Consider the following 20,485-nt stretch of genomic DNA (forward strand, 5'->3'; position numbering starts at 1 on the left):
TTTATTGAACATATTATTGAACTATACACAGAATTATGGTAAAATATGTAAGTCAGTCTTATCAGGACTGAGTGCAGTAAGGTGGAATGCAAATCTAATAAAACCCAAAACGCAACCAAATAAAACCGAGCTGGCTGGGAGGAGAGAGAGAGAGAGAGAGAGAGAGAGAGAGAGAGAGAGAGAGAGAGTTGATTCAGGCGTGACACACCTCTGCCTCTGTCTGACTGCCTCCTAAACAGGAACAGGAAAAACACACACACAAAGAGCCAGGGAGGAAACGTGATATGTTCATGTTGTTAATGTTTGTATTTTGTCAAAAACTTTACACATCAGGAGACTTGTCTGCAATCATAGAGCCATTGGACCAAGAGGGCAACAATGATTGGACGGAAGATTATTCTCTAGAACTGAAGGAAGTCTGGAGAGCCTCGTGTTCAGGACTGGGTGACAGTGTTTGGAAAAGTTGCTGCATAAATATCTTTCATTTTAAAATGCCAGAAAATAGTGAAAAATGGCCATCACAATTTTGTAAAGCCTGAGGTTGAGATATTTGAGAAGCTGGAACCTTTAAAAAAACCCAACTCAAAACGATTATTTAAATTGTTGCAGATTCATTTTTTTCTTTCGATCGACAAACTCTTCTCAGACTCATCAACTAATCGTTGCAGCTCTAAGAACGGCACATAGGATGTACATCAAAACAGAAAAATATCCTTATTAGGTGCACCTGTACAATCTAATGCAATCCAATACAACAGTTCTGCCCTAACGTCTACTTTTATGATGCCCATAATGTTGTTTTATATTACATAGAGGTGTTAATTAAATAATGTGTTAGCATTGAGGTCCGAGTCAGTGATGGTGTTCCTAATATTCGGTGCCCCTCATGTATATTATTGGGACAAATAGGACACCGCTCAACATAATGCATTTCATGACAACACCAGCTTTAAGTATGACCTAAATAATACATTTAAATTACACATTTTAATGTCACCAAAAACTAACATCAATAACTTTGTAAGGCATAGCTGATGTTTTGAATTGCATTAGATTGCACCAGTGTACCTAATAAAGTGTAGTGAGTATATATTTCTTTTATAACTGCGAAAGTGAAAGGATGAGGTGGAAGCACATTGATTTCCATGTAGGAGTTATGCTTTTCTACATCAGTGGGAAAGAGGCTTTTTTCTGATTTCTAGAGTTGTATTTTAAAACAGGTTGCAAGTCATATAAAAAGACACTAACCTTTGCATTACCTCCACCTTTCACTTCACAACAGAGCACTGAAATGTAATAATTTCCTATAATTTTTACAAGATATGTTTGACTCCCTACTACAGGCAGTTTGAAGGATGAACAGATGAAGGTTCAACTTGAGCCTGAAGGCAGATGAGAGTAAACATGACAACAAAAAACACTTGAAAAAAAAAAAAAAAAATCTTGTTTCTCTGCTTTCAATATTTGAGAACCAATTGAATATGGTATGATAAGAAAACAAAAAAAACTTATAAAAAAGGTAATCTCAGTAAAAGTCTGTTATCCAGCAGGTGTAATAATGCAACACAGTAACACCATAGATAAGCATCTTTATTGGGATACATACAATGTTTTACACATAAGACTTAAATAAGTTGCAGTTTTTGTACATTATCACAGACAAAGTGTGACTTCAATCACCACACATCACTTGGCAGAGAGGGCACGACACGAAGCACGACGGTCAAATCAAGAAACATCGAGGATCACCGAGGGTGCAGATTGAAGGAGGAAACCACACCTTTTGATTTTCAAGTCATTACACAAAATGAACAAGCCATTATTAAAATGGCAAAGAACAATGTACATACAGTACACACTCATCCACAAAGTAATACACAAACGCACGTGCACAGGAACACTTCAGCTTCGGGCTGCCACGACAGGAGGTTGCTGCTGATCAGTGGACTGGAGTTGTCTTCCCAGATACTCCCTGTGAAAGAAAGTGCAATACATTACACTCACCTAAAGGATTATTAGGAACCACTGTTAAATTTCACGTTAATGAAATTATCTAATCAACCAATCAAATGGCAACTGCATCAATGCATTTAGGGGTATGGTCCAGGTCTAGACAATCTCCTGAACTCCAAACTGAAAGTCAGAATGGGAAAGAAAGGTGATCTAAGCAACTTTGAGCGTGGCATGGTTGTTGGTGCCAGACGGGCTGGTCTTAGTATTTCACAATCTGCTCAGTTACTGGGATTTTCACGCACAACCATTTCTAGGGTTTACAAAGAATGGTCTGAAAAAGGAAAAACATCCAGTATGCTGCAGTCCTGGGGGGCGAAAATGCCTTGTTGATGCTAGAGGTCAGAGGAGACTGGGCCGACTGATTCAAGCTGATAGAAGATAGTTACAACCGAGGCATGCAGCAAAGCATTTCTGAAGCCACAACACGCACAACCTAACCAGGAGTGCTGTGTAAACTAGCCAGACCCTCCTCCGCAGAGCTGTGGAGGAAGGTCTGGCAATGTGAGACTATGCCGAGAGTAAAATGGAAAATGGTACCACTCATGTCCGTATGCTGTATTCCCGTCAGGCTGATTATTGGGGTGGAATTAGGTCCTTTAACGTCAGCACAAGTGGTAGTTTTAATTTCAGAATACGAGCTTCTGACCCTGACATGATTTATATGTTGAAATATAATGCCATTATTTTGAAAGGTCACACTTCTCCTTCAGGCTTCTTTTTGACAGTTACATTCATATGATATATTTTAAGATTTCACCTTAATGATACCAGAAATATAAAATACCTCTCACAAACCTAAAGATCAAAAAGGCAGCAAATACATTCTGACCATGGGAATTAAGGTCCCTTAAAATATAAAACTCTGTTGGATATCTTTATTAAACCCTTTACTACTATTTTTACAGGCTGTCATTTTCCTGTATGTACACAGCAGCAACATTTCCTTACCGATTCATACAGTAGAGCTTTTAAGTACTTTTCTGCATGCAGTGTTTCCTCTATGTTGATTTGAGCGTGGCGGCCCCCACGGCAACATTTCTGCCCGGTTTCTCTCAGTATCAGAAATAGAGCTGCATTGTTAGAGTGCATGTCGGAGAACATTTGTATTTTAGGTGCATTATTCACATGCTGAAGTTGTTACACTGCATTAAGATAATGTAATTAATAGTGGGTTTATTGTTATTTGCTACAGAATGCTTAGCCTATAAGTCAAGATCAAAGTTGGCCTATATAGTAACTCAAAAAATACAGTTCAATCACAATTGAAAATATGCTTCATTGTGTGTGAATAGAGGTGAATAAATAATAAAAAAAAATCCTAAAAGGAAACACTGGCATGTTTTCCATTTTTGTCTCAGGTCAAAATACTGCTCATCTCCGGTCAAAGCCTTAATTCCTGCACTTTAATGTTTCATCTCATTGTTGACGAACATTCACAGTAATTTCCAGTCAAATCGAGTGTTTCGAGGGGCAAAAGTCTGCATCTACACCTGGGGATTTCACTGATTAGAATGCAGTTAGACTGAAATTATTTTTGTTTCTGGTAGAAATGAAAACCTGCAGACTCTCCAAGGAACATGGTCATTCACACCTGCTCGAGAATAATTCAAGTCTATCGAAAACAAGTTTTAAGCCTCTGAGCTTCGCATAACCACCCCTCATTTCCTATAAGAACATATGCTTACATGGAGAATTTCAGCTTTTAAGAGGAAACTAAATAATCCAACATGTAAAATCTCCACACTTCCCTTAAGTTGTCATGGTGACCTTTAGCTGGTCTGCAAATAGCAGCTATATATATATATATATATATAGATTCAGAATAAGACCAAGGAGTTTACAAAGGCAGATGGCAATAATTGGAAGGATGAGCAAGAGTTGTGAAGTCTTGCTCATCCTTTTCGATGTACGCATCTGCAGCTGCTGTATGAATGAATACTTGCACAGCATAATGAGTCATATTGCCTTTTGTTGAATCAAAGGCTATATAAGGAGCAATGATATATTAATATATGGGGGATATCATCTAAGAGGACAATGTATGTTCAAACAACCTCTTGTGCAAACTGCTGTTAAAAGCATGTGCGTTTCAGTTTGTGGGGTGACCTTATGGAATGGACTGAACAAAAACAATCAAACAGTGCATGCCTGCTTTGTCAAAACTATATCAAATATATATAAGATATATCTTGATCATCAAACTATTTGAGCGCTTCAAGATATTTAGCATATTAGTATCTTTGCGGGCCGCCATTAAGATAGTATCTTATACATATCTTGAGGCCTCAAGATAGATTATCTCAATAGCTCTTGAGGCCTCAAGATACTATCTTGTGGCCACGAGATAGTTATCTTGAGGCCTCAAGATACTATCTTGAGGCCTCAAGATATTATCTTGAGGCCTCAAGATACTTATCTTGAGGCCTCAAGATACTATCTCGTGGCCACAAGATAGTTATAATAATTTTTTTGACAAAGTGGGACACAGGGGGTCCGTACATAATATCATTCAGTTCAAAAATAGATTAAAGAAATCAATACTTGACCAATACAGAAAACAGACTGAATCATAGGAATGGAAATGTAATGTGAAGATATTGCTGTATGTTGTTGAAAGTTATTGTAAGACCTGAAAGATTGTATGCTGTATTTGCATATCTATTTGTTTTGTAATAATATGATATTGTGAAGTAGGGGCAGGACCTAATAAGCTATTTGCTTCCATCTGCTCCTTCTCAAACTTATCCTTTTTTATTATTTTTTGGTCTTTGATAAATTCTGATTGGGTTTTATTTTTGTGGTTTTAATTTTTTTGTTTTGTTTTGCTTTGCAACGTTGTTGATTGCTCGAGATAAATAATAAAATGAAAATGAAATGAGAGCCAATCAAAAGATAAATGTATGGATATGAGTTTTGGACCACCCCTCCCCCCCACCTTTTTTTAAAGATAAAAAAGCACTTATTTTGCATTGCACATCTAATTGCTTATAGAAACTTTTATTTGTATTCTATAAATGTTTATTATTTTATCAATCAGTAATGTGGTAAATGTCTTAGGTGTTTGAGATCTGGTTCTCTTTTGTTATTGGTTGTTACAACAGTGCCTTTAGTATAAAGATGTGATGTTTCACATTGTGAATTAAACAACCGACGAAGGTCTATAACCAAAATGGTGTATCTGTAATAAACTAATTTCCTTTCCCTAGGCAGCCGTCTACCAGGTTTACATTAAATAACACTAAGATTACTAAGTTTATTCATGACGTGCTCTATGTCCTCAAGAAAGAGCCTAATTTAGGCTGTGAAAAGAGAGAAAAAAAAAAACAGTAGTGCAGTGATGAGATCTACATATTTATCGGATTATTGCAAAAATTACTACAACTTATTCATGTTCCATAAACATGTTAAGAAAATAACTTTTCTAAGCAGACTGAAAGGTAACATGATAAAAAAAGTTTCTCAGTTCATACATTCATCTTTGCTGTTGCCATGGCAACAGGGGCCTTTAGAAAGTAAAGACAAGAAGATCTTACATGGAAACCCACTCAAGGTGACAGTGGGTGTGGTGAGCGGTTTTGGAACTATGTTTGATTTGTGGGTGGATGACACCTCACCTTCTCAAAAATAAACTTCTTTTTAGGACCAGCCTCAATATTCTTCATTCTGCAGCAGCAATCACACATCTGTTTTCATGAAGGCAGTGAGTATGGGCAGCACATAATCAAATGTGACGAAACAACCATTACACATAAACCGCACAACGGATGTCCTGTCGAGGTAAACAAACTGGCAGAAAAGCCATCAGCCCATAACAGAGAAAACTGACATGAACAACAATGCTCAAGTATTTACACCATCTCTTTCAAACTGATTTCAACACAAAAAGAGATCAATCATTGTGCTGCTGCAGCATTCTGCCATCCATCCATTCTCAAAATCTCAACACTTCCCTGACGTTGTCGTGGTGACCTTTAGCTGGTCTGCAAATAGAAGCTATATGTTGATTCAGAATAAGACCAAGGAGTTTACAAAGGCAGATGGCAATAATTGGAAGGATGAGCAAGAGTTGTTAAGTCTTGTTCATCCTTTTTGATGTACGCATCTGCAGCTGCTGTATGAATGAATACTTGCACCTTGCTGCTGCAGCATGCTGCCATCCATCCATTCATCTATTATCTACTGGGGCTGCTGATACAGCTTATTTGTGCTCAGAACGTATAGTTTATTAACTCCACAAAAACGTTGTTACAAAAGCAATACACAGAGTGCCATCAACCAATCTTGCTCACTTACAGTTCTTCACAGCGTATTTGCTCATTGTGGCTCTCTGATTGGTTACACATTATGTCAGCCTACCTGTATTACCCAATACCTTAACAGGCAACAACAGGGGGAGAGACCATAGCTACATGGTGTTATTATGAATCCCACTGCTTTTCTTAAGCACGTCGACAGTGTTTGTGTAATTACTTTCACTGCTCATTTGTGCAATGAATTATTCCCTCCTAGTTAAAAATAATAAAAATCATCATCACCCACTTCACCAACTCACCTGAGACACCAACTACCCCAGCTATTTTATCCCATGCCTCGTTTTTTTTTCTTCTTTTCTTAAAATTGGTTCCTATACGCAAACAAAGTCACATCATAAATTATAGGGAACCCAGCAACAGCGATGAGCTTTTTGGGATTAGCCAGCGCGAAGGACGTCTATATTCCGACTGTTTGCTAGTCGTTTGCCGCTGAACCGCGCCATAGGGCATTACCATAAAGTTGACCAAACTTCAACTTTCTGCTTGACGCTCTAGTCACTCAAAACGCGATGCCAACGCATTTGCTGCTTCTTACAGCTGAGAGAAGCCGGCTTCCATTGAAAATGAATGACTTCCGGTAACTTTGAAGCTCAAGTCGACGGCGTTTGTACGTACAGTGAGCCTCGTCCTCGGTCAAACACGCAGAGGAGCTGAGATGCTAGTGCAACCATAAATGACAGCAAAATCTAATAGAGAAGAGTAGAGAATTCTTTTTTCCTTTTCATTTGGCTAAGGCGCTGTGAAAAAAAAAACACTCTGCCCCCCTCGTGTGTGTGTTAAAACCAAAACGTGTGTTTATCACAGTGATGACGGTATTACAAAATCCATCAACATTTTGTTAAAGCAGCAGAGCTGTATAGTAACAAAGTAGAACTACTTCACTACTCTACTTAAGTACTAAAAGGCTGTATCTGTACTCTACTGGAGTATTATTTTTTTCTTCTACTTCCATTTTTCTTGAGTACATATTTTTGATGAATTAAATACTTTTACTCGGATACATTTTTTATGTGCTGCATCGTTACTCGTTACTGTTGTGAATTCCTCACGCTACGGAGACTGTGTAGGTTACAGTGTGTGTACGTTCGTTACGTACGCTAATTACGTAATGTACGTAAGAAATCCCCGAGATCGCGTCGTGTTTCTTTTCATTACGGTTGCCCGTTCAGAAATCAGAGACAATGTAAGTTTGTACTCTTTCTACTGAGCTATTGTTGCAGCAGATTAAGCTAGTCCTGAGTTGTTTCAGTCTGCAGTGAGTAGCCTACTGAATGTTAACCGTTTGACCCTGTGATGTGGAGCTGCTAGTTTATCACGTCACTAGCTAGTGGGTGATACTTTTGGGGGGGCTTTAATCGTTACTGTACTGGAGAGGATGTTCATTTTACTTTCACAGTGTGGTAATTGTACATTTTATTTCAGTATTTGTTATTTTTAATATAATATATTTAATATTTGTTAATTCCTTTGGCTACAGCCTTGGCTAAACATTTGACATAATATAAACAACATGATATTTAAACTAAATATATATAACAAAAATAACTAAACACAGTACTTGTACTTTTACTTTCAGTACTTGAGTAGTACATTTTAAAATAAACTACTTGCGATACTTAAGTACAAAAAATGTTGAATACTTTAATACTTCCACTTAAGTGTGGTGCTTAAAGAGCACTTCTACTTCTACTCAAGTCACTTTTTTAATAGAGCACTTGTACTTTTACTCAAGTATGGATCTCTAGTACTTTATACACCTCTGGAAAGCACTGTTTGTCAACCTTTCAATATCGCCGCAATATCAATATCGAGGCGTGTATTTGATTTTCTCCATATTTCCCAGCTCTACGGGGTGAACATGCAAACTCTACACAGAAGGGCCCAAGCCCAGAACCCTCTTGCTGTGAGGGGTCTAACCACTGCAACACCGTGACGCCATAGGATGTCGCCACATGAAGGCTTAGGCGAAATAAAGACTTATAAAGGAGTAGCAGTAAAATAAAATACAAGAACAGATTAATGTCTTTAAGATGTGATTTGTGTGCCGGGCTTTTAAATGACACCTTGCTGCTTTCACATAGCTGGAAAACAAGCTGTGAGTGATGAAATATCCACTTCCATATCAAATCAACATTGTCTGGAGTATGAAGTAGAGCTGGGCAATATGGAGAGAAAAAAAAAAAATCAATCACATAATTAACCCTGCATCAGCCCTTTCTCTTTCTGCAGCAGTTATCTGATCTTTCAGCCTGTAAGATGTTATTACATCATGTTATAGATTAAAACACATCTATCTTACACTGGAAGTTGCAGTATTCAGGTTGAGGTGGTGAAAATGCATCTTCCTTTCTATTGTAGGTCTGATAATGGGAATCTGCTTTTCATTCTTCACAGTCACTGAAACAAGACTGAAAACCTTTTGTGCTACAGTGGATAAATAAACTTCTACCCACACTTCAGTGAACATACAGTTTACACAGAACATTAAGGCCACTTAGATGGGAAAACAGCACTACTCTATGATATTAAACAGTAACACAAGACCTCCATCCACAGTTGCTCAGGGAGCAGAGTGTGTTTTAGATAGTGGCAGCAAAACAAACACATTTTCACTTATTGCTTGATGATTTTTAGCGTTTCCAAGCAATCCAGTAGACAGAAAAAAAATACACAAAGATGATGGGCAGGTTCAATGTTAGGGTCTGAGAAAATGCAAGGGAGTGGTGCCTTAACATTAAAGCTGAAGTATTGACTACCGCTTCAGTAAACAAAGCACATAGAGTTTGTAATGGTGCTGGTGAGAGATTTGAATAGAGGAGTTTTAAGGATACCGATCAATATTTGAGAGTTTAAGAATCTGATACAGAACAATATACAGTATTGTATTATATATATATATATATATATATATATATATATATATATATATATATATATATATATATATATATATATATAGGGTGGTACGGTTCATGAAAAAACACCCGAACCGCTTCGGTTCGCTAGTCTCGTTCGGAGCATGTGTGTACCGCACGGTTCGTCAGTACACTGTTAAGCTGCACTAACCTCTTACTGCCGTAGTGCCCTCTTTATACACCTATGTTAAAACACTTACTGGAAATGACGAGCGGGATGGGCGTGACAAACGCAACCCATGGCAGCTGATTGGACAATCGCGTCACATGGGTCTGGCTGGTCCCTAATTTCAAAACAGACTGTCATGGCGGCTCGTTCAGAATACGATCTCATATTGTACTAAAATAGTTCACCGAAACGTGTTTCTGAAAACATTTTAAGCGAGAAATAGGCCATGCAGTTGCTGAATCTGTCTTCATTTCAGATCGACAAAGGTCAGTTTAAAAGATTTTCGTCAGATTTTGAGAGACACCGAGCGTCCGCTCCCTCACGTGGAGTGGGGTGCCGCTGCACGCGCACGCCACGCCACGCAGAAATGTCAAGTGGGAGAGAGGCTGCCCAGAGCTGGAGGATGCGCCAGCCGCGTTTATAGTCTGGTGTGTGGGAACATTTTGGATTTCATGGTACCTATGATGAAATAAAACAATATATAGAACTGCCACTGTGTGCGTGTTTTGTGCAACATGCATTCAATATGCTAATTTTAGCTATATATCATATGCTGAAGTATATTCTGGAGTGTTAAAGATTAAAAGAAAAAATAACAAGAACCGTACTGAACCGAAAACCGTGACCCTAAAACCGTGATACGAACCGAACCGTGGGTTTTGTGAACCGTACCACCCCTTATTTATTTTTATATAGATAGATAGATAGAGATATATATATAGATAGATAGATAGAGATATATATATAGATAGATATAGAGATATATGCAATTATACATACATACATACATACATACATACATACATACATACATACATACATACATACATACATACATACATACATACATACATACATACATACATACATACATACATACATACATACATACATACATACATACATACATACATACATACATACATACATACAGGCTCACAAGCCCAAATATCTTTGGCTGGCTCACAAGCCCAAACAAGTGTGTGCGGCGTGCCTGTTTTGTTTCCGGTCTAGCTAGATCCAGTGTGGTGTTGTAGTTCTTCTAATGTTACTAGTTGTTGTAACAGCATGTGAAAAAAAAACTACAAAGTTTGCTAGGCCAAAAAGAACATTAATCTTGCAATAAAAAAAATTGACACCATTAAAATGGGTTTGCGTTAATGCCGTTAATAATGTGTAATAATATGTATGTATGTATGTATGTATGTATGTATGTATGTATGTATGCATGTATATGTATATACATACATATATACATACACACACACACACACACACACACACACACACACACACACACGTGTGTCTCTCATATGTGTCTTTTTTTTTACAGAAACACAACATTAGGATCCCTAAAATTTAGTTATTAAAGAACTGAAGCTGAGCTATCCAGCTGCTAGCTGTAGCTTCATAGTCACAGTACAGACATAAAAAAATGTATCGGTCTTCTCATTTAACTCTCTGTGAAACTACTCCTTTAAGACAAACAGCTCTCACCAAGCATTAGCCTTGTTGGGTAACTGTTGCATGCATAGAGGTAATGTTTTAAACTGCAGCCACACTGACACTCTTCACACACTAAACAACCATAAAGATGGACCAGCAAGCAACTGATTAACATCATCAAATCCAAACCGACTCACTACTGTGCCTTGATGTGTGAAGAACACAAGGGCAAGGAAGCTAATGTCTGCCTTCTATATTTTTCTCTTTGTATTCTCCATGAATAACATAAAACACACAGCAAAAACAGTTAGCTAGTTGGTAAGACGTGACCTGTTCGACATCACAAAATGAAGCAACAAATACAGACTTTAAAGGGGTGATAGAATGCAAAACTGATTTTACCCTGTCATAGTTGAATAATGACAGTTTGGAGGGTAAATAGGACATACATAGAACCTCAAAATCCCATTGACACCCCTTTCCTCCGCAAATCTCACAATCTGAAACTGCCTCTGAAAACGGGCGAATCTCAACAAAGCTGGAAGTTGACGTCAACTTCTCAAATCCTCCTCATTTGGCTCAACCTATCTTTGTAACGCCCCAAAATTTACATAGGCCACTAACTGATCTGAGGTCAGTTAGTCTTCTAAATCTAGGTCGTGCAGATCTCTGCCATTCCATTACAAAATTCACTTCTGAGACTTTTTTTATGCGAGAAATCAACTATGTAAAGCTCAAATATGGGCCGTTTTATGAAAATTGATGGCTAATTGCAAATTTGGTAAGTCAGTGTCGGACTTCACAAGCTCCACAATCTGCTGGGTTTGCTGCCTTCCCTGTCGGCCTCTCCCCCTTCACAGACCCGCTGAGCTGGAGCTGTGTCAGGATCTCCCACACGAGCTGCGCTGTGTACTTTAGAAAAGAAGAAAGTTTGGAGGTTTTGCAAGGATATTGAAAATGAACCATGGTCGTAAATGCAGTGTTCCAGACTGTACAACGGAATAGCCTACTGGCCCAGAGAAAAGTGTTTAGAACGAGTATATCAAACGAGAGGGAGTTGTGGATCTAACGCAGTGCTGCAGAGGCACTGGCAGAGGACAGGCTTGCAGGGGTTCACTCTCCTCTCCCCACGCTTACTAGCTAAAAAGGTGAGTCAATTCTTTGGTGGAGGTTTTTTTATGTCTGAAGAGTAACGTTAGAACAACACTAGTTATAATGAAAGTGTCGAAACTTTTTATTTTGTCTTGGCTGTTTTAGCCACTGCGGCTCTCGACTGGGCATGTAACATACCCTATATAATCATTCTATCACCCTTTAAAAGTTGAATGCTGATGTAATAAACACATATTTAAGTTCAGATCATCTTTAAATGCCATGACACAGTCAACCCACACAGGGAATTTAACTTATTTTGCTTGATTAGACCTTTTTGTTTAGGACTGTGGATGTGTACAGACTGAGCCTTAGTGACATCTCTGTGAAGCTCTGGCTTTGTTGGAGCAAAATATAATTTCATCAATCTTATCAGTACACAGTCCATTAACCTCGCATAATTCCCAGCATATCTCTGCCCAACTTCAACCTAAGCAGACGTCTAATCAGCCAAAAATAACTGAAAATACCTGTGAGGGTGAGCAGAGACTGCAGGGAATCATTTGTATGCACATCTAGAGGTTATTTAATGTCAGAAAGCCTGGTTCAACTAAAACTGTAAGGGCTAATTTTCCTCATGACAACATCTGAATGCACGACATCAATGAAGCCAAGAATGTGTTCATACCAGTTGTGGACCATGAGCTTCTGCACAGCCAACAGGGCGTTGTAACGGACGAGCTGGTCCTCGTGGTGCATATGATTCATCACCAGCTGTTTTCCACCCAGCTGCTCAATCACCCTGAAATGGGAGGAATATAAAGGAATAATGGGAGAAAGCCTTTATCTACACAGACAACAGGTACTATTTTCATGTTTTAGGTCATTCAGTGGTCCAGCACCAGGTAATTTAATCCAGCCTGACTGAATTTTTCGATGTATCTTATGAAGGGTCTCTGGCCTTGTAAAAGGATATAATGCTTTGAAGAGGAAAACAGGCCAGCGTAATGCATGTGATAACACAGTAAATGGTGTGACTAGAGAAAAGAAAAGTAGGTGAAAGCACAGGAACACTTGTACTGTTACATACAAACTGGGTGCATTAAAACTAGTGGGGTCTAATTAGAAATGTAAGGCTGGAAATGGGGCATATCAACCCTGAGACCTGATCACAGGGTAATATGATTAATATGTCAATCACATAGTGTCTTTAGGATAACAAATGTTGAGGGAAACCTAAAATATGGGGAGAGGATAAGGTGTCCAGACAAGAACTAGCAGCATCAGAGAATTAACGAAGACAGAAGCGACAGACACCCTGAACTTCAGCATTATCGGACACAAACAAGACAACAATCTCCCTCATTTCCTTGGGGTTGTGAGGAGATGGCATAAGCTTCATGTGTACAGGCCAATCAGTGGGTTCAGTAAGTATTTTTCCTTTTAAATGTGAGGTTGTTGAGGCCGTACTACAACAACGGGGTGCCAGGGTCAGAAATTTTACACATCGTGGCATTAAGCTTTGATAGAAATTGGTTTTCACAGAAATTTGCCTTACCGTTTGCCACGTGGGTAATGCCGCACATACTCTCCGATGTCGTGAGCTGCCACTGCTATGACTTGAGGATCATCAGACACTTCCAAAAGCCTTGTCAAGATCCTATTGAAGGCAGACATAATGGGATGCATTTAAATGGAGAGGTCCGTCTGCATCGAAAGGCAGATTATTTTCACACCCTTTTCACTCTGAAAATCACATATTTCTCAGGTGCTTTCAGAGAAAGCTTCGTAAAATAAAATTAGATGAGATTCTTTAACCCTGAAGAAGTGTTGGATGTGAAAATGCACTGCTCTTTCTCAAAGCCAATGTTACTTTAAAACCAAGAAACCCAAACTCTAAAATCTAAATCCATGGACATAAGACATAAGGCATCTGAATAAGTGACACCTCCAGGTTTAAAGTGAGACAAAGCATTGAGAGAATCGGGTGAAAAAACTAAGAAAGAAGGGGGGGTAATATAGTTGAAATGATGCCTGAGGTAATAACAGAGAGAGGACAGTGATGAGAGAATGACATGGGTAGATCCAGGTTAAGGCTAATACTATCAGGCCATTCCATGCCTTCTTCATTCCATTCCTCTCTCTCTCCTCCATTCCTCTCACTATACCTACATTCTCTCTCTCTCTCTCTCTCCACCTCTCTCACTCTCTCTCTCTCTCTCTCTCTCTCTCTCTCTCTCCTCTCTCTCCTCTCTCTCTCCCTCTCTCTCCTCTCTCTCCTCTTTCCTCTCTCTCCTCTCTCTCTCTCTCTCTCTACTATATCTCTCTCTCTCCTCTCTCTCTCTCTCTCTCTCCTCTCTCTCTCTCTCTCTCTCTCTCCTCTCTCTCTCCTCTCTCTCTCCTTATACCTCTACATATATTCTCTCCTCTCTCTCTCTCTCTATCTCTCTCTCTATCTCTCTCTCTCTCCTCCTCTATCTCTCTCTCTATACTCTCTCCTCTCTCCTCTCTGTCTCTCCTCTCCTCTCTCTCTCCTCTCCTCTCACTCCTCTCCTCTCCTTTCTCTATATCTCTATATATATCTCTATATCTCTCTCTCCTCTCTCTCTCTATGTCTATCTCTCCTTTCTCCTCTCCTCTATATCTCCTCCTTTCTCCTCCTCTCTCCTCTTATCTCCTCCTCCTCTCTCCTCCTCTGTCTGTCTCTGTCTCCTCTCTCCTCTCTGTCTCTCTCTCCTCTTTCTCCTCCTGTCTCCTCCTGTCTGTCTGTCTCTGTCTGTGTGTCTGTGTCTGTCTGTCTGTGTCTGTCTTGTCTTGTCTGTCTTGTCTGCCTCCTCTGTCTCTTGTGTCTCTGTCTTGTCTGTCTTGTGTCTGTCTGTCTGTCTCTGTGTCTGTCTCTGTCTGTCTGTGTGTGTGTGTGTGTCTCTGTCTCTGTGTGTGCCTCTTGTCTGTCTGTGTCTTGTCTGTCTTGTCTGTCTGTCTCTGTCTGTCTTGTCTCCTCCTGTGTCTGTCTCTCCTGGGGTTGGTGTCGATTGTGGTTTCAGGGATCAGGACTGTGGGATCGGCTGGGTCGGGTTCCTGATCATGGTCGTTTGGGGTTGTTGTGGGATGTTCAAGTGCCTGGGGCTCTGGGAAACTGGGAATGGTGGTGGTGTTATGGGTTAATGCTGTGGCAGCCACCTTTTGCTCTTGGGTCCTGGCTGTTGGTCGACAGGTTGTCTATCAGGTTTTGCTGTCAGTTCGGCTTGTTGCCGCCCGTCCTCATGCAAGGCAGCTCTGAGGCTCAGTGGGGTTGGATGGAGGCGTTTGTGAACAGCAGTTTTCAGTTCAACTCCTGGATTCTCGATTGGATTCAGGTCTGGACTTTGACTTAGCCGATCCCTAACACCTGGATGTGTTTATTTGTGAACCATTCCATTATGGATTTTGCTTTATCAATTTTTTTTGGATCATTGTCTTGTTGGAGAAGACAAATCTCAGATCCCAGTCTCAGGTCTTTGCAGACTCCATCAGGTTTTCTTCCAGAGAGATGGTCCTGTGTTGGCTCATCCATCTTCCCATCGAGATTTTAACCATCTTCCTGTCCTGCTGGGCGAGGCCCAAACCTGTCCCATTTAAAGGGCCATTATATTTTCCTTTCTCCATTCCTTCCATTCCTTCCTTTATTGTCCTCCATTCTTTTCCTTTCTTCCTCTTTCCATTCCATTATTGTCCCTGTTTCATCTCCACTGCGTCTCTATCCACAAACCCCTCCATTATAAACTAAGTGTGCGTCTCCTTCATTCTCCTCCATTCTCCTTTAGTCACTCATAGGATATTCCATCTTTATCCATCCATTCCATTATTCCATTCTTTCCTGTCCTCTCTCACAGACCTCCATTTCATTCTCCATTTCAATTCCTTCCTTCGATCCTTTCATTCCATTTTCTTAAAAGGGCTAGGCTCATTTTCAGTTATTCCTGCATTCATTCCACTATTGAACCTTATTCTTCCATTCTTCCATCTTTATATTTAAGGCCCCTCTTTTCCGTCCATGGCTCCTTTCTTTTTTTCCTCACACATGTCCACATATCTCTCATACCATACCATGTCTCTGTCTCTCTCTCTCTCTCTCTCTCTCTCTCTCTCTCTCTCTCTCTGTCTGTCTCTCTGTCTCTCTCTCTTGTCTCTGTCTCTCTCTCTCTATGTCTCTCTATCTCTCTGTCTCTCTCTTTCTCTCTCTCTCTGTCTCTCTCTTTCTCTGTCTCTCTCTCTCTGTTCTCTGTCTCTCTCTCTGTCTCTGTCTCTCTCTCTCTCTCTCTGTCTCTGTCTCTCTGCTGTCTCTCTCTCTCTTGTCCCTGTCTGTCTCTCTCTCTGTCTCTGTCTCTGTCTGTGTCTCTGTCTGTCTCTCTCTCTGTCTGTCTCTGTCTGTCTCATGTCTCTCTGTCTCTGTCACTGCTGTCTCTGTCTGTGTCTGTGTCTGGGTGTCTGTCATGTCCTCCATTCTTGGTCTTTTCACCCGATTCTGTCAATGCTTTGTCTCACTTTAAACCTATCATCACATCTCTTCATTTCCGTTCTCACATTCAAATTTAAAATACATATTAATTCACTTCTCAAGTGGCAACATCTGAGTGTATGATAAAGCATATCCAATTTCACTGTGCCCTTGTGTGTCACTAAAATAAATGCTTCATCCTACTTGAGGAGCTCGTAGTTCTTTTCGTTCAGGCGGACGGCGTTCTCACGCCAGAACTTCTCAGACTTGTGCACAGGACTCCATTCCAGGCGGCCAGACTTAAGTTCAGAGCTGTACTCATCAAATGAGCTGTTGATAAAAAATACACACAACATTAAAATGATTTTTTTTTTTTTCCAACAAAAGGACAGTCCAAAGATCTTCTTTTAGTTATCCATCTGCAGAAAAGCTGTTTTCTTTCAGCCCACCTCAGGGCTCGAGACTAACATTTTGCCTTGGTTGCACTGGTGCGCCTAACTTTATTTAGGTGCACCAGCACAAAATTTAGGTGCACCCAAATTTTTCCTTGCATCGGCGTTAACACTGAATGGTGATGCACGATATATAGCTCTCTATTTTTTTACAAATTGGCCTAAATGTTCAGTTTTAAGTCAAAGCCACTTTTCACAAGCTCTTTATTAAAACAGATTGTGATTAAAATAAAATGCAAAGACAGGGTTTCCTTTACCAGTTTGAAAATGCAACACATGTAAATGAAAGTTATCTGAAATAAATAGCCTAGGATATATTAAAAAAAAAATATATCTCTGAGAAAGCTCCTTCACTTGTTTTCAACAACAATAACAGACTGATTAAAAGAGAAAGAGGACTCCCGGATAGCTCAGTTGTATAGAGGTTTGACTCCGACCTGCGGCCCTTTCCTACATGTCATTCCCCCCTCTCTCTCCCCTTTCATGTCTTCAGCTTTCCTTTCAAAATAAAGGCCGAAACCTTTAAAACAAAAACAAAAAAAAAAACAGACAGAAAGACATAGGGAGACAGAGGTAGAGTGCGATGGACTGAAGCGTATGCTACTCACAGAGTGACACCTGACTCATTATGAATGGGTCCAGCACGGGTCGAATGCGCTTTGGCGGGTCAGCGGCGTTACACACGTCTTGTGTATCGTCACTGCGCTGCATTTTTATGAACTATGATATTCTGGCCATGGGTCACATCTCTCGCCCAGGTCCAGCAGGCTTCGTCTTACACGCTATAACTCAACAAACTGAAGTTAGTTGCATTTAATAACTTCTAATGTGTTTTTTGCCGTGGCGGCCGCAATAACAGAGAGTTAGGCTACCAGCGGAAACACTGGTACTAATACAGGTTTCCCTCTCATACTTAACAATATACAGCTGTGTTAATAACAATTATAACTGTAGACAAATGTCAGCAGTTTGGACCGGCGGCGCTGTGTCTCTCCATGTTGCAGTGGAGCTGTGAGTGAATGGGGGCGGGGCTGCACGGAGGAGAGATCCAAACACAGGCACAGCTTTAAAGAAGGAATGGGTCATGTAACGCAACATTAAACTATATCGATATAAACGGCATCGCTTCGTTCGTGGAGAGGCAGCGGATGCGAGGATGTTAGGTGCACCGGTGCGACCTAGGAAAAATCTTAGTCACACCCTTACAAATTTTGGTCGCATGTACGACCAAATTGTTCGCACTTTAGAGCCCTGCACCTGTTGTACGGAGAGGTAGAGCATATGGTCTAGTTGAACACACTGTAAGTAAAGAGAATATCTTACTTTCTATATGTACACATCTATTCTGAAAGCTGCATTTTGCAGCATTCAAAATAAACAGAAATGTAATAAATGAGAAAATAGACTAGCTTCAGGAAGGTTGATCAGATTCATGTTCAGCACTATAATATACTCTTCCTTATTTTTTACAGAATATAACATACAATGTTTTCATAATCTGCTCTCTGTAGCGGAACTACTCATGACTGAATGTTTTGTCGTTTATGAAATGGAATCGACTGGGTACCTGAGATCCTGTACGCTCTCTCCCAGCATCTCCAGCAGGAATTTAATGTCCTCGGTGATGTCCTCGTCGTCATATTTCTGCTGCTCGAGGTTCTCGAGTTGCTTTAGCACCTTGCACTGAATCATGGCCAGGGCGTACTCCTGACGAGTCTCCTTCTCTGCTGACTTCTCCAGAAGATTCTGTAAGAGGGAACAGTGTGAGGAACAGATGTTGTATATTAATAACTACACTTATAAGTGAGCAATTTGGTTGAGAAATGAGATATTCAACATCTGAAAAAAATACACCTACTCATACCAAACGAATCAATGAATGAATGAGCGGATACGAAACTCAGTGCTACAACAACCAGTCGATTAAAGGTCCAATATGTAATATTTGTATTGTAATAAATCCAAAAATGACACCAATGCCTCATCAGATATTAAGGAAACATGTTAAACTGAAATACTATCTTTTCTGACAACAATGCTAATTTCAGTATTTTTCTTTTTGAAATTTACATTCCGTGACGGAATTTATGTTTATGTTTTGATCTGTGTGTTGTTATCAACGGCCCAGTTTGACAGCCAGGCTGGGTTGCCAGATATACCTGTAAAACGTAAACCAATAGCCCGTACAGCTGTAACGGTAGTACAGCCATGAAAGCAGCAAACAAACGAACAGGATCAACAGAGATAGATTCTACCCAACCTAAAAAAGAAAACAGCATTTTTCTAACAGTTGCGTGACCAGAGACGTAACAACCCCTGGTAAATATTGGAGATGTATTTGAAAGATGGAGACAGCTTAGAGCCCAAAAAGGACGAAGAATTGGCTTATTTCCTCCTGAACCGGTAAGCATTAGCTTCAGGCTAATTTATCACAGCTACTAGGGGCATTTTTGTCATTTCAACATTTGTGTACTCACATTGAATTATATAGCTAGAGTTCCGGAGTTGGTTACTTGCAAAAACAATTGAGACAGTAAAGTGATCCCGACTGGTCCTGGCTAACGCTGCCTTGCTAACCCTGCTTACTGCTAACGTTACCGCGGGACCAGGCAAGCCCATGGCTGTTTACAGCATGTAGCCTCTTCAGCGGCTGGAGCCGAACGGTGAGTTATTTTAAGCCGGCACCGAGGGGGGGGCTGTAAATCGGAAAGAGAGGACTGTGAGTTTGCAGTGTGTTTAGCGATTGTTGCCGTAATTCTAAGCCAATGAAGTGTGTTCCGTCGGCAAGGTAGTGGTATATTTAGCGTTTCGTATTGTAATTCTAAGCCGAGGAAGTGTGCCTGACTGGCGTGTGGAGAGGACGGTGAGGTTGTTGTGTTTTTAGCGGTTCATACTGTAATTTTAAACCGAAAAAGTGTGTCTGTCAGTTGGTTACAGAGCCCCGAATGAGCACGGGCTTTTACGACTGTCAATATAGCCAGAATCTAACGTTAGCTACGCTGTGCTGTGGAGTAATGTCTGGCTATGTGAGACTAGCATCTAACGTTAGCTACTCTGCTGTGCTGTGAAGTAATGTCTGGCTATGTGAGAAAAGCATCTAGCAACATTGTTGTGAATGCTGCGGTCTCAGCCTGGCAACCTCCGTGAACTTCGAGTCTGGGCAGGAGGGGGCGGGGGAAACGACTCTCCAGTATTTTGAATTTGTACTGCAGTAACTATTTTAACCGCTAGCTGCCAGTATTACACACAATATTACATATTGCACCTTTAATGGACTAGTTGAGTGAAATTTAATCATCAACATTTACTACAATGAAACCAAGTAGTTTAGGAAACCCAATCCATATTTAGTTTGAACCCCTAAGCCCGTTGAGGGTATATCTACAGCTAACTACACATATCTGGCAATTTCTTTCTTGCAATAACCTGTGATGTGTGCACAAAATCCCTCTCAAATAGCTCCAATAGATAATATTAACAGCTCACAGATAATATTTAGAGCCTGTTTGCCTTTAAAGGCTTATGGCTAAAAGAAATTTCATGTTTTCTGCAGCCTAATTAAATATGTTTTTTTTTCAACTCTTAGATGGTCCGGATAATTTATGTCA

The 20,485-nt window shown here is 40.1% G+C and overlaps 1 protein-coding gene across 4 annotated transcripts in view; it reads right to left on the reverse strand.

The window, feature by feature from the left end:
• Positions 1 to 1,569: 1,569 nt before the first annotated feature.
• The window catches only part of atp6v1h (ATPase H+ transporting V1 subunit H), a 30,438-nt gene continuing 11,522 nt past the window's right edge, over positions 1,570 to 20,485 (reverse strand). For all 4 annotated transcript variants that reach the window (XM_039816452.1, XM_039816455.1, XM_039816454.1 and 1 more), the window contains 5 exons: positions 18,445 to 18,623; positions 16,630 to 16,755; positions 13,507 to 13,608; positions 12,637 to 12,750; positions 1,570 to 1,972 (listed from right to left, as the gene is read on the reverse strand). In XM_039816452.1, coding sequence (XP_039672386.1) covers positions 1,903 to 1,972; positions 12,637 to 12,750; positions 13,507 to 13,608; positions 16,630 to 16,755; positions 18,445 to 18,623 — 591 coding nt within the window. In that variant the 3' untranslated portion in view covers positions 1,570 to 1,902. The remainder of the gene's footprint in view (positions 1,973 to 12,636; positions 12,751 to 13,506; positions 13,609 to 16,629; positions 16,756 to 18,444; positions 18,624 to 20,485) is intronic.

Source organism: Perca fluviatilis, chromosome 11 (assembly GCF_010015445.1).
Source record: "Perca fluviatilis chromosome 11, GENO_Pfluv_1.0, whole genome shotgun sequence".
In the NCBI taxonomy this organism is placed as follows: Eukaryota; Metazoa; Chordata; class Actinopteri; order Perciformes; family Percidae; genus Perca; species Perca fluviatilis.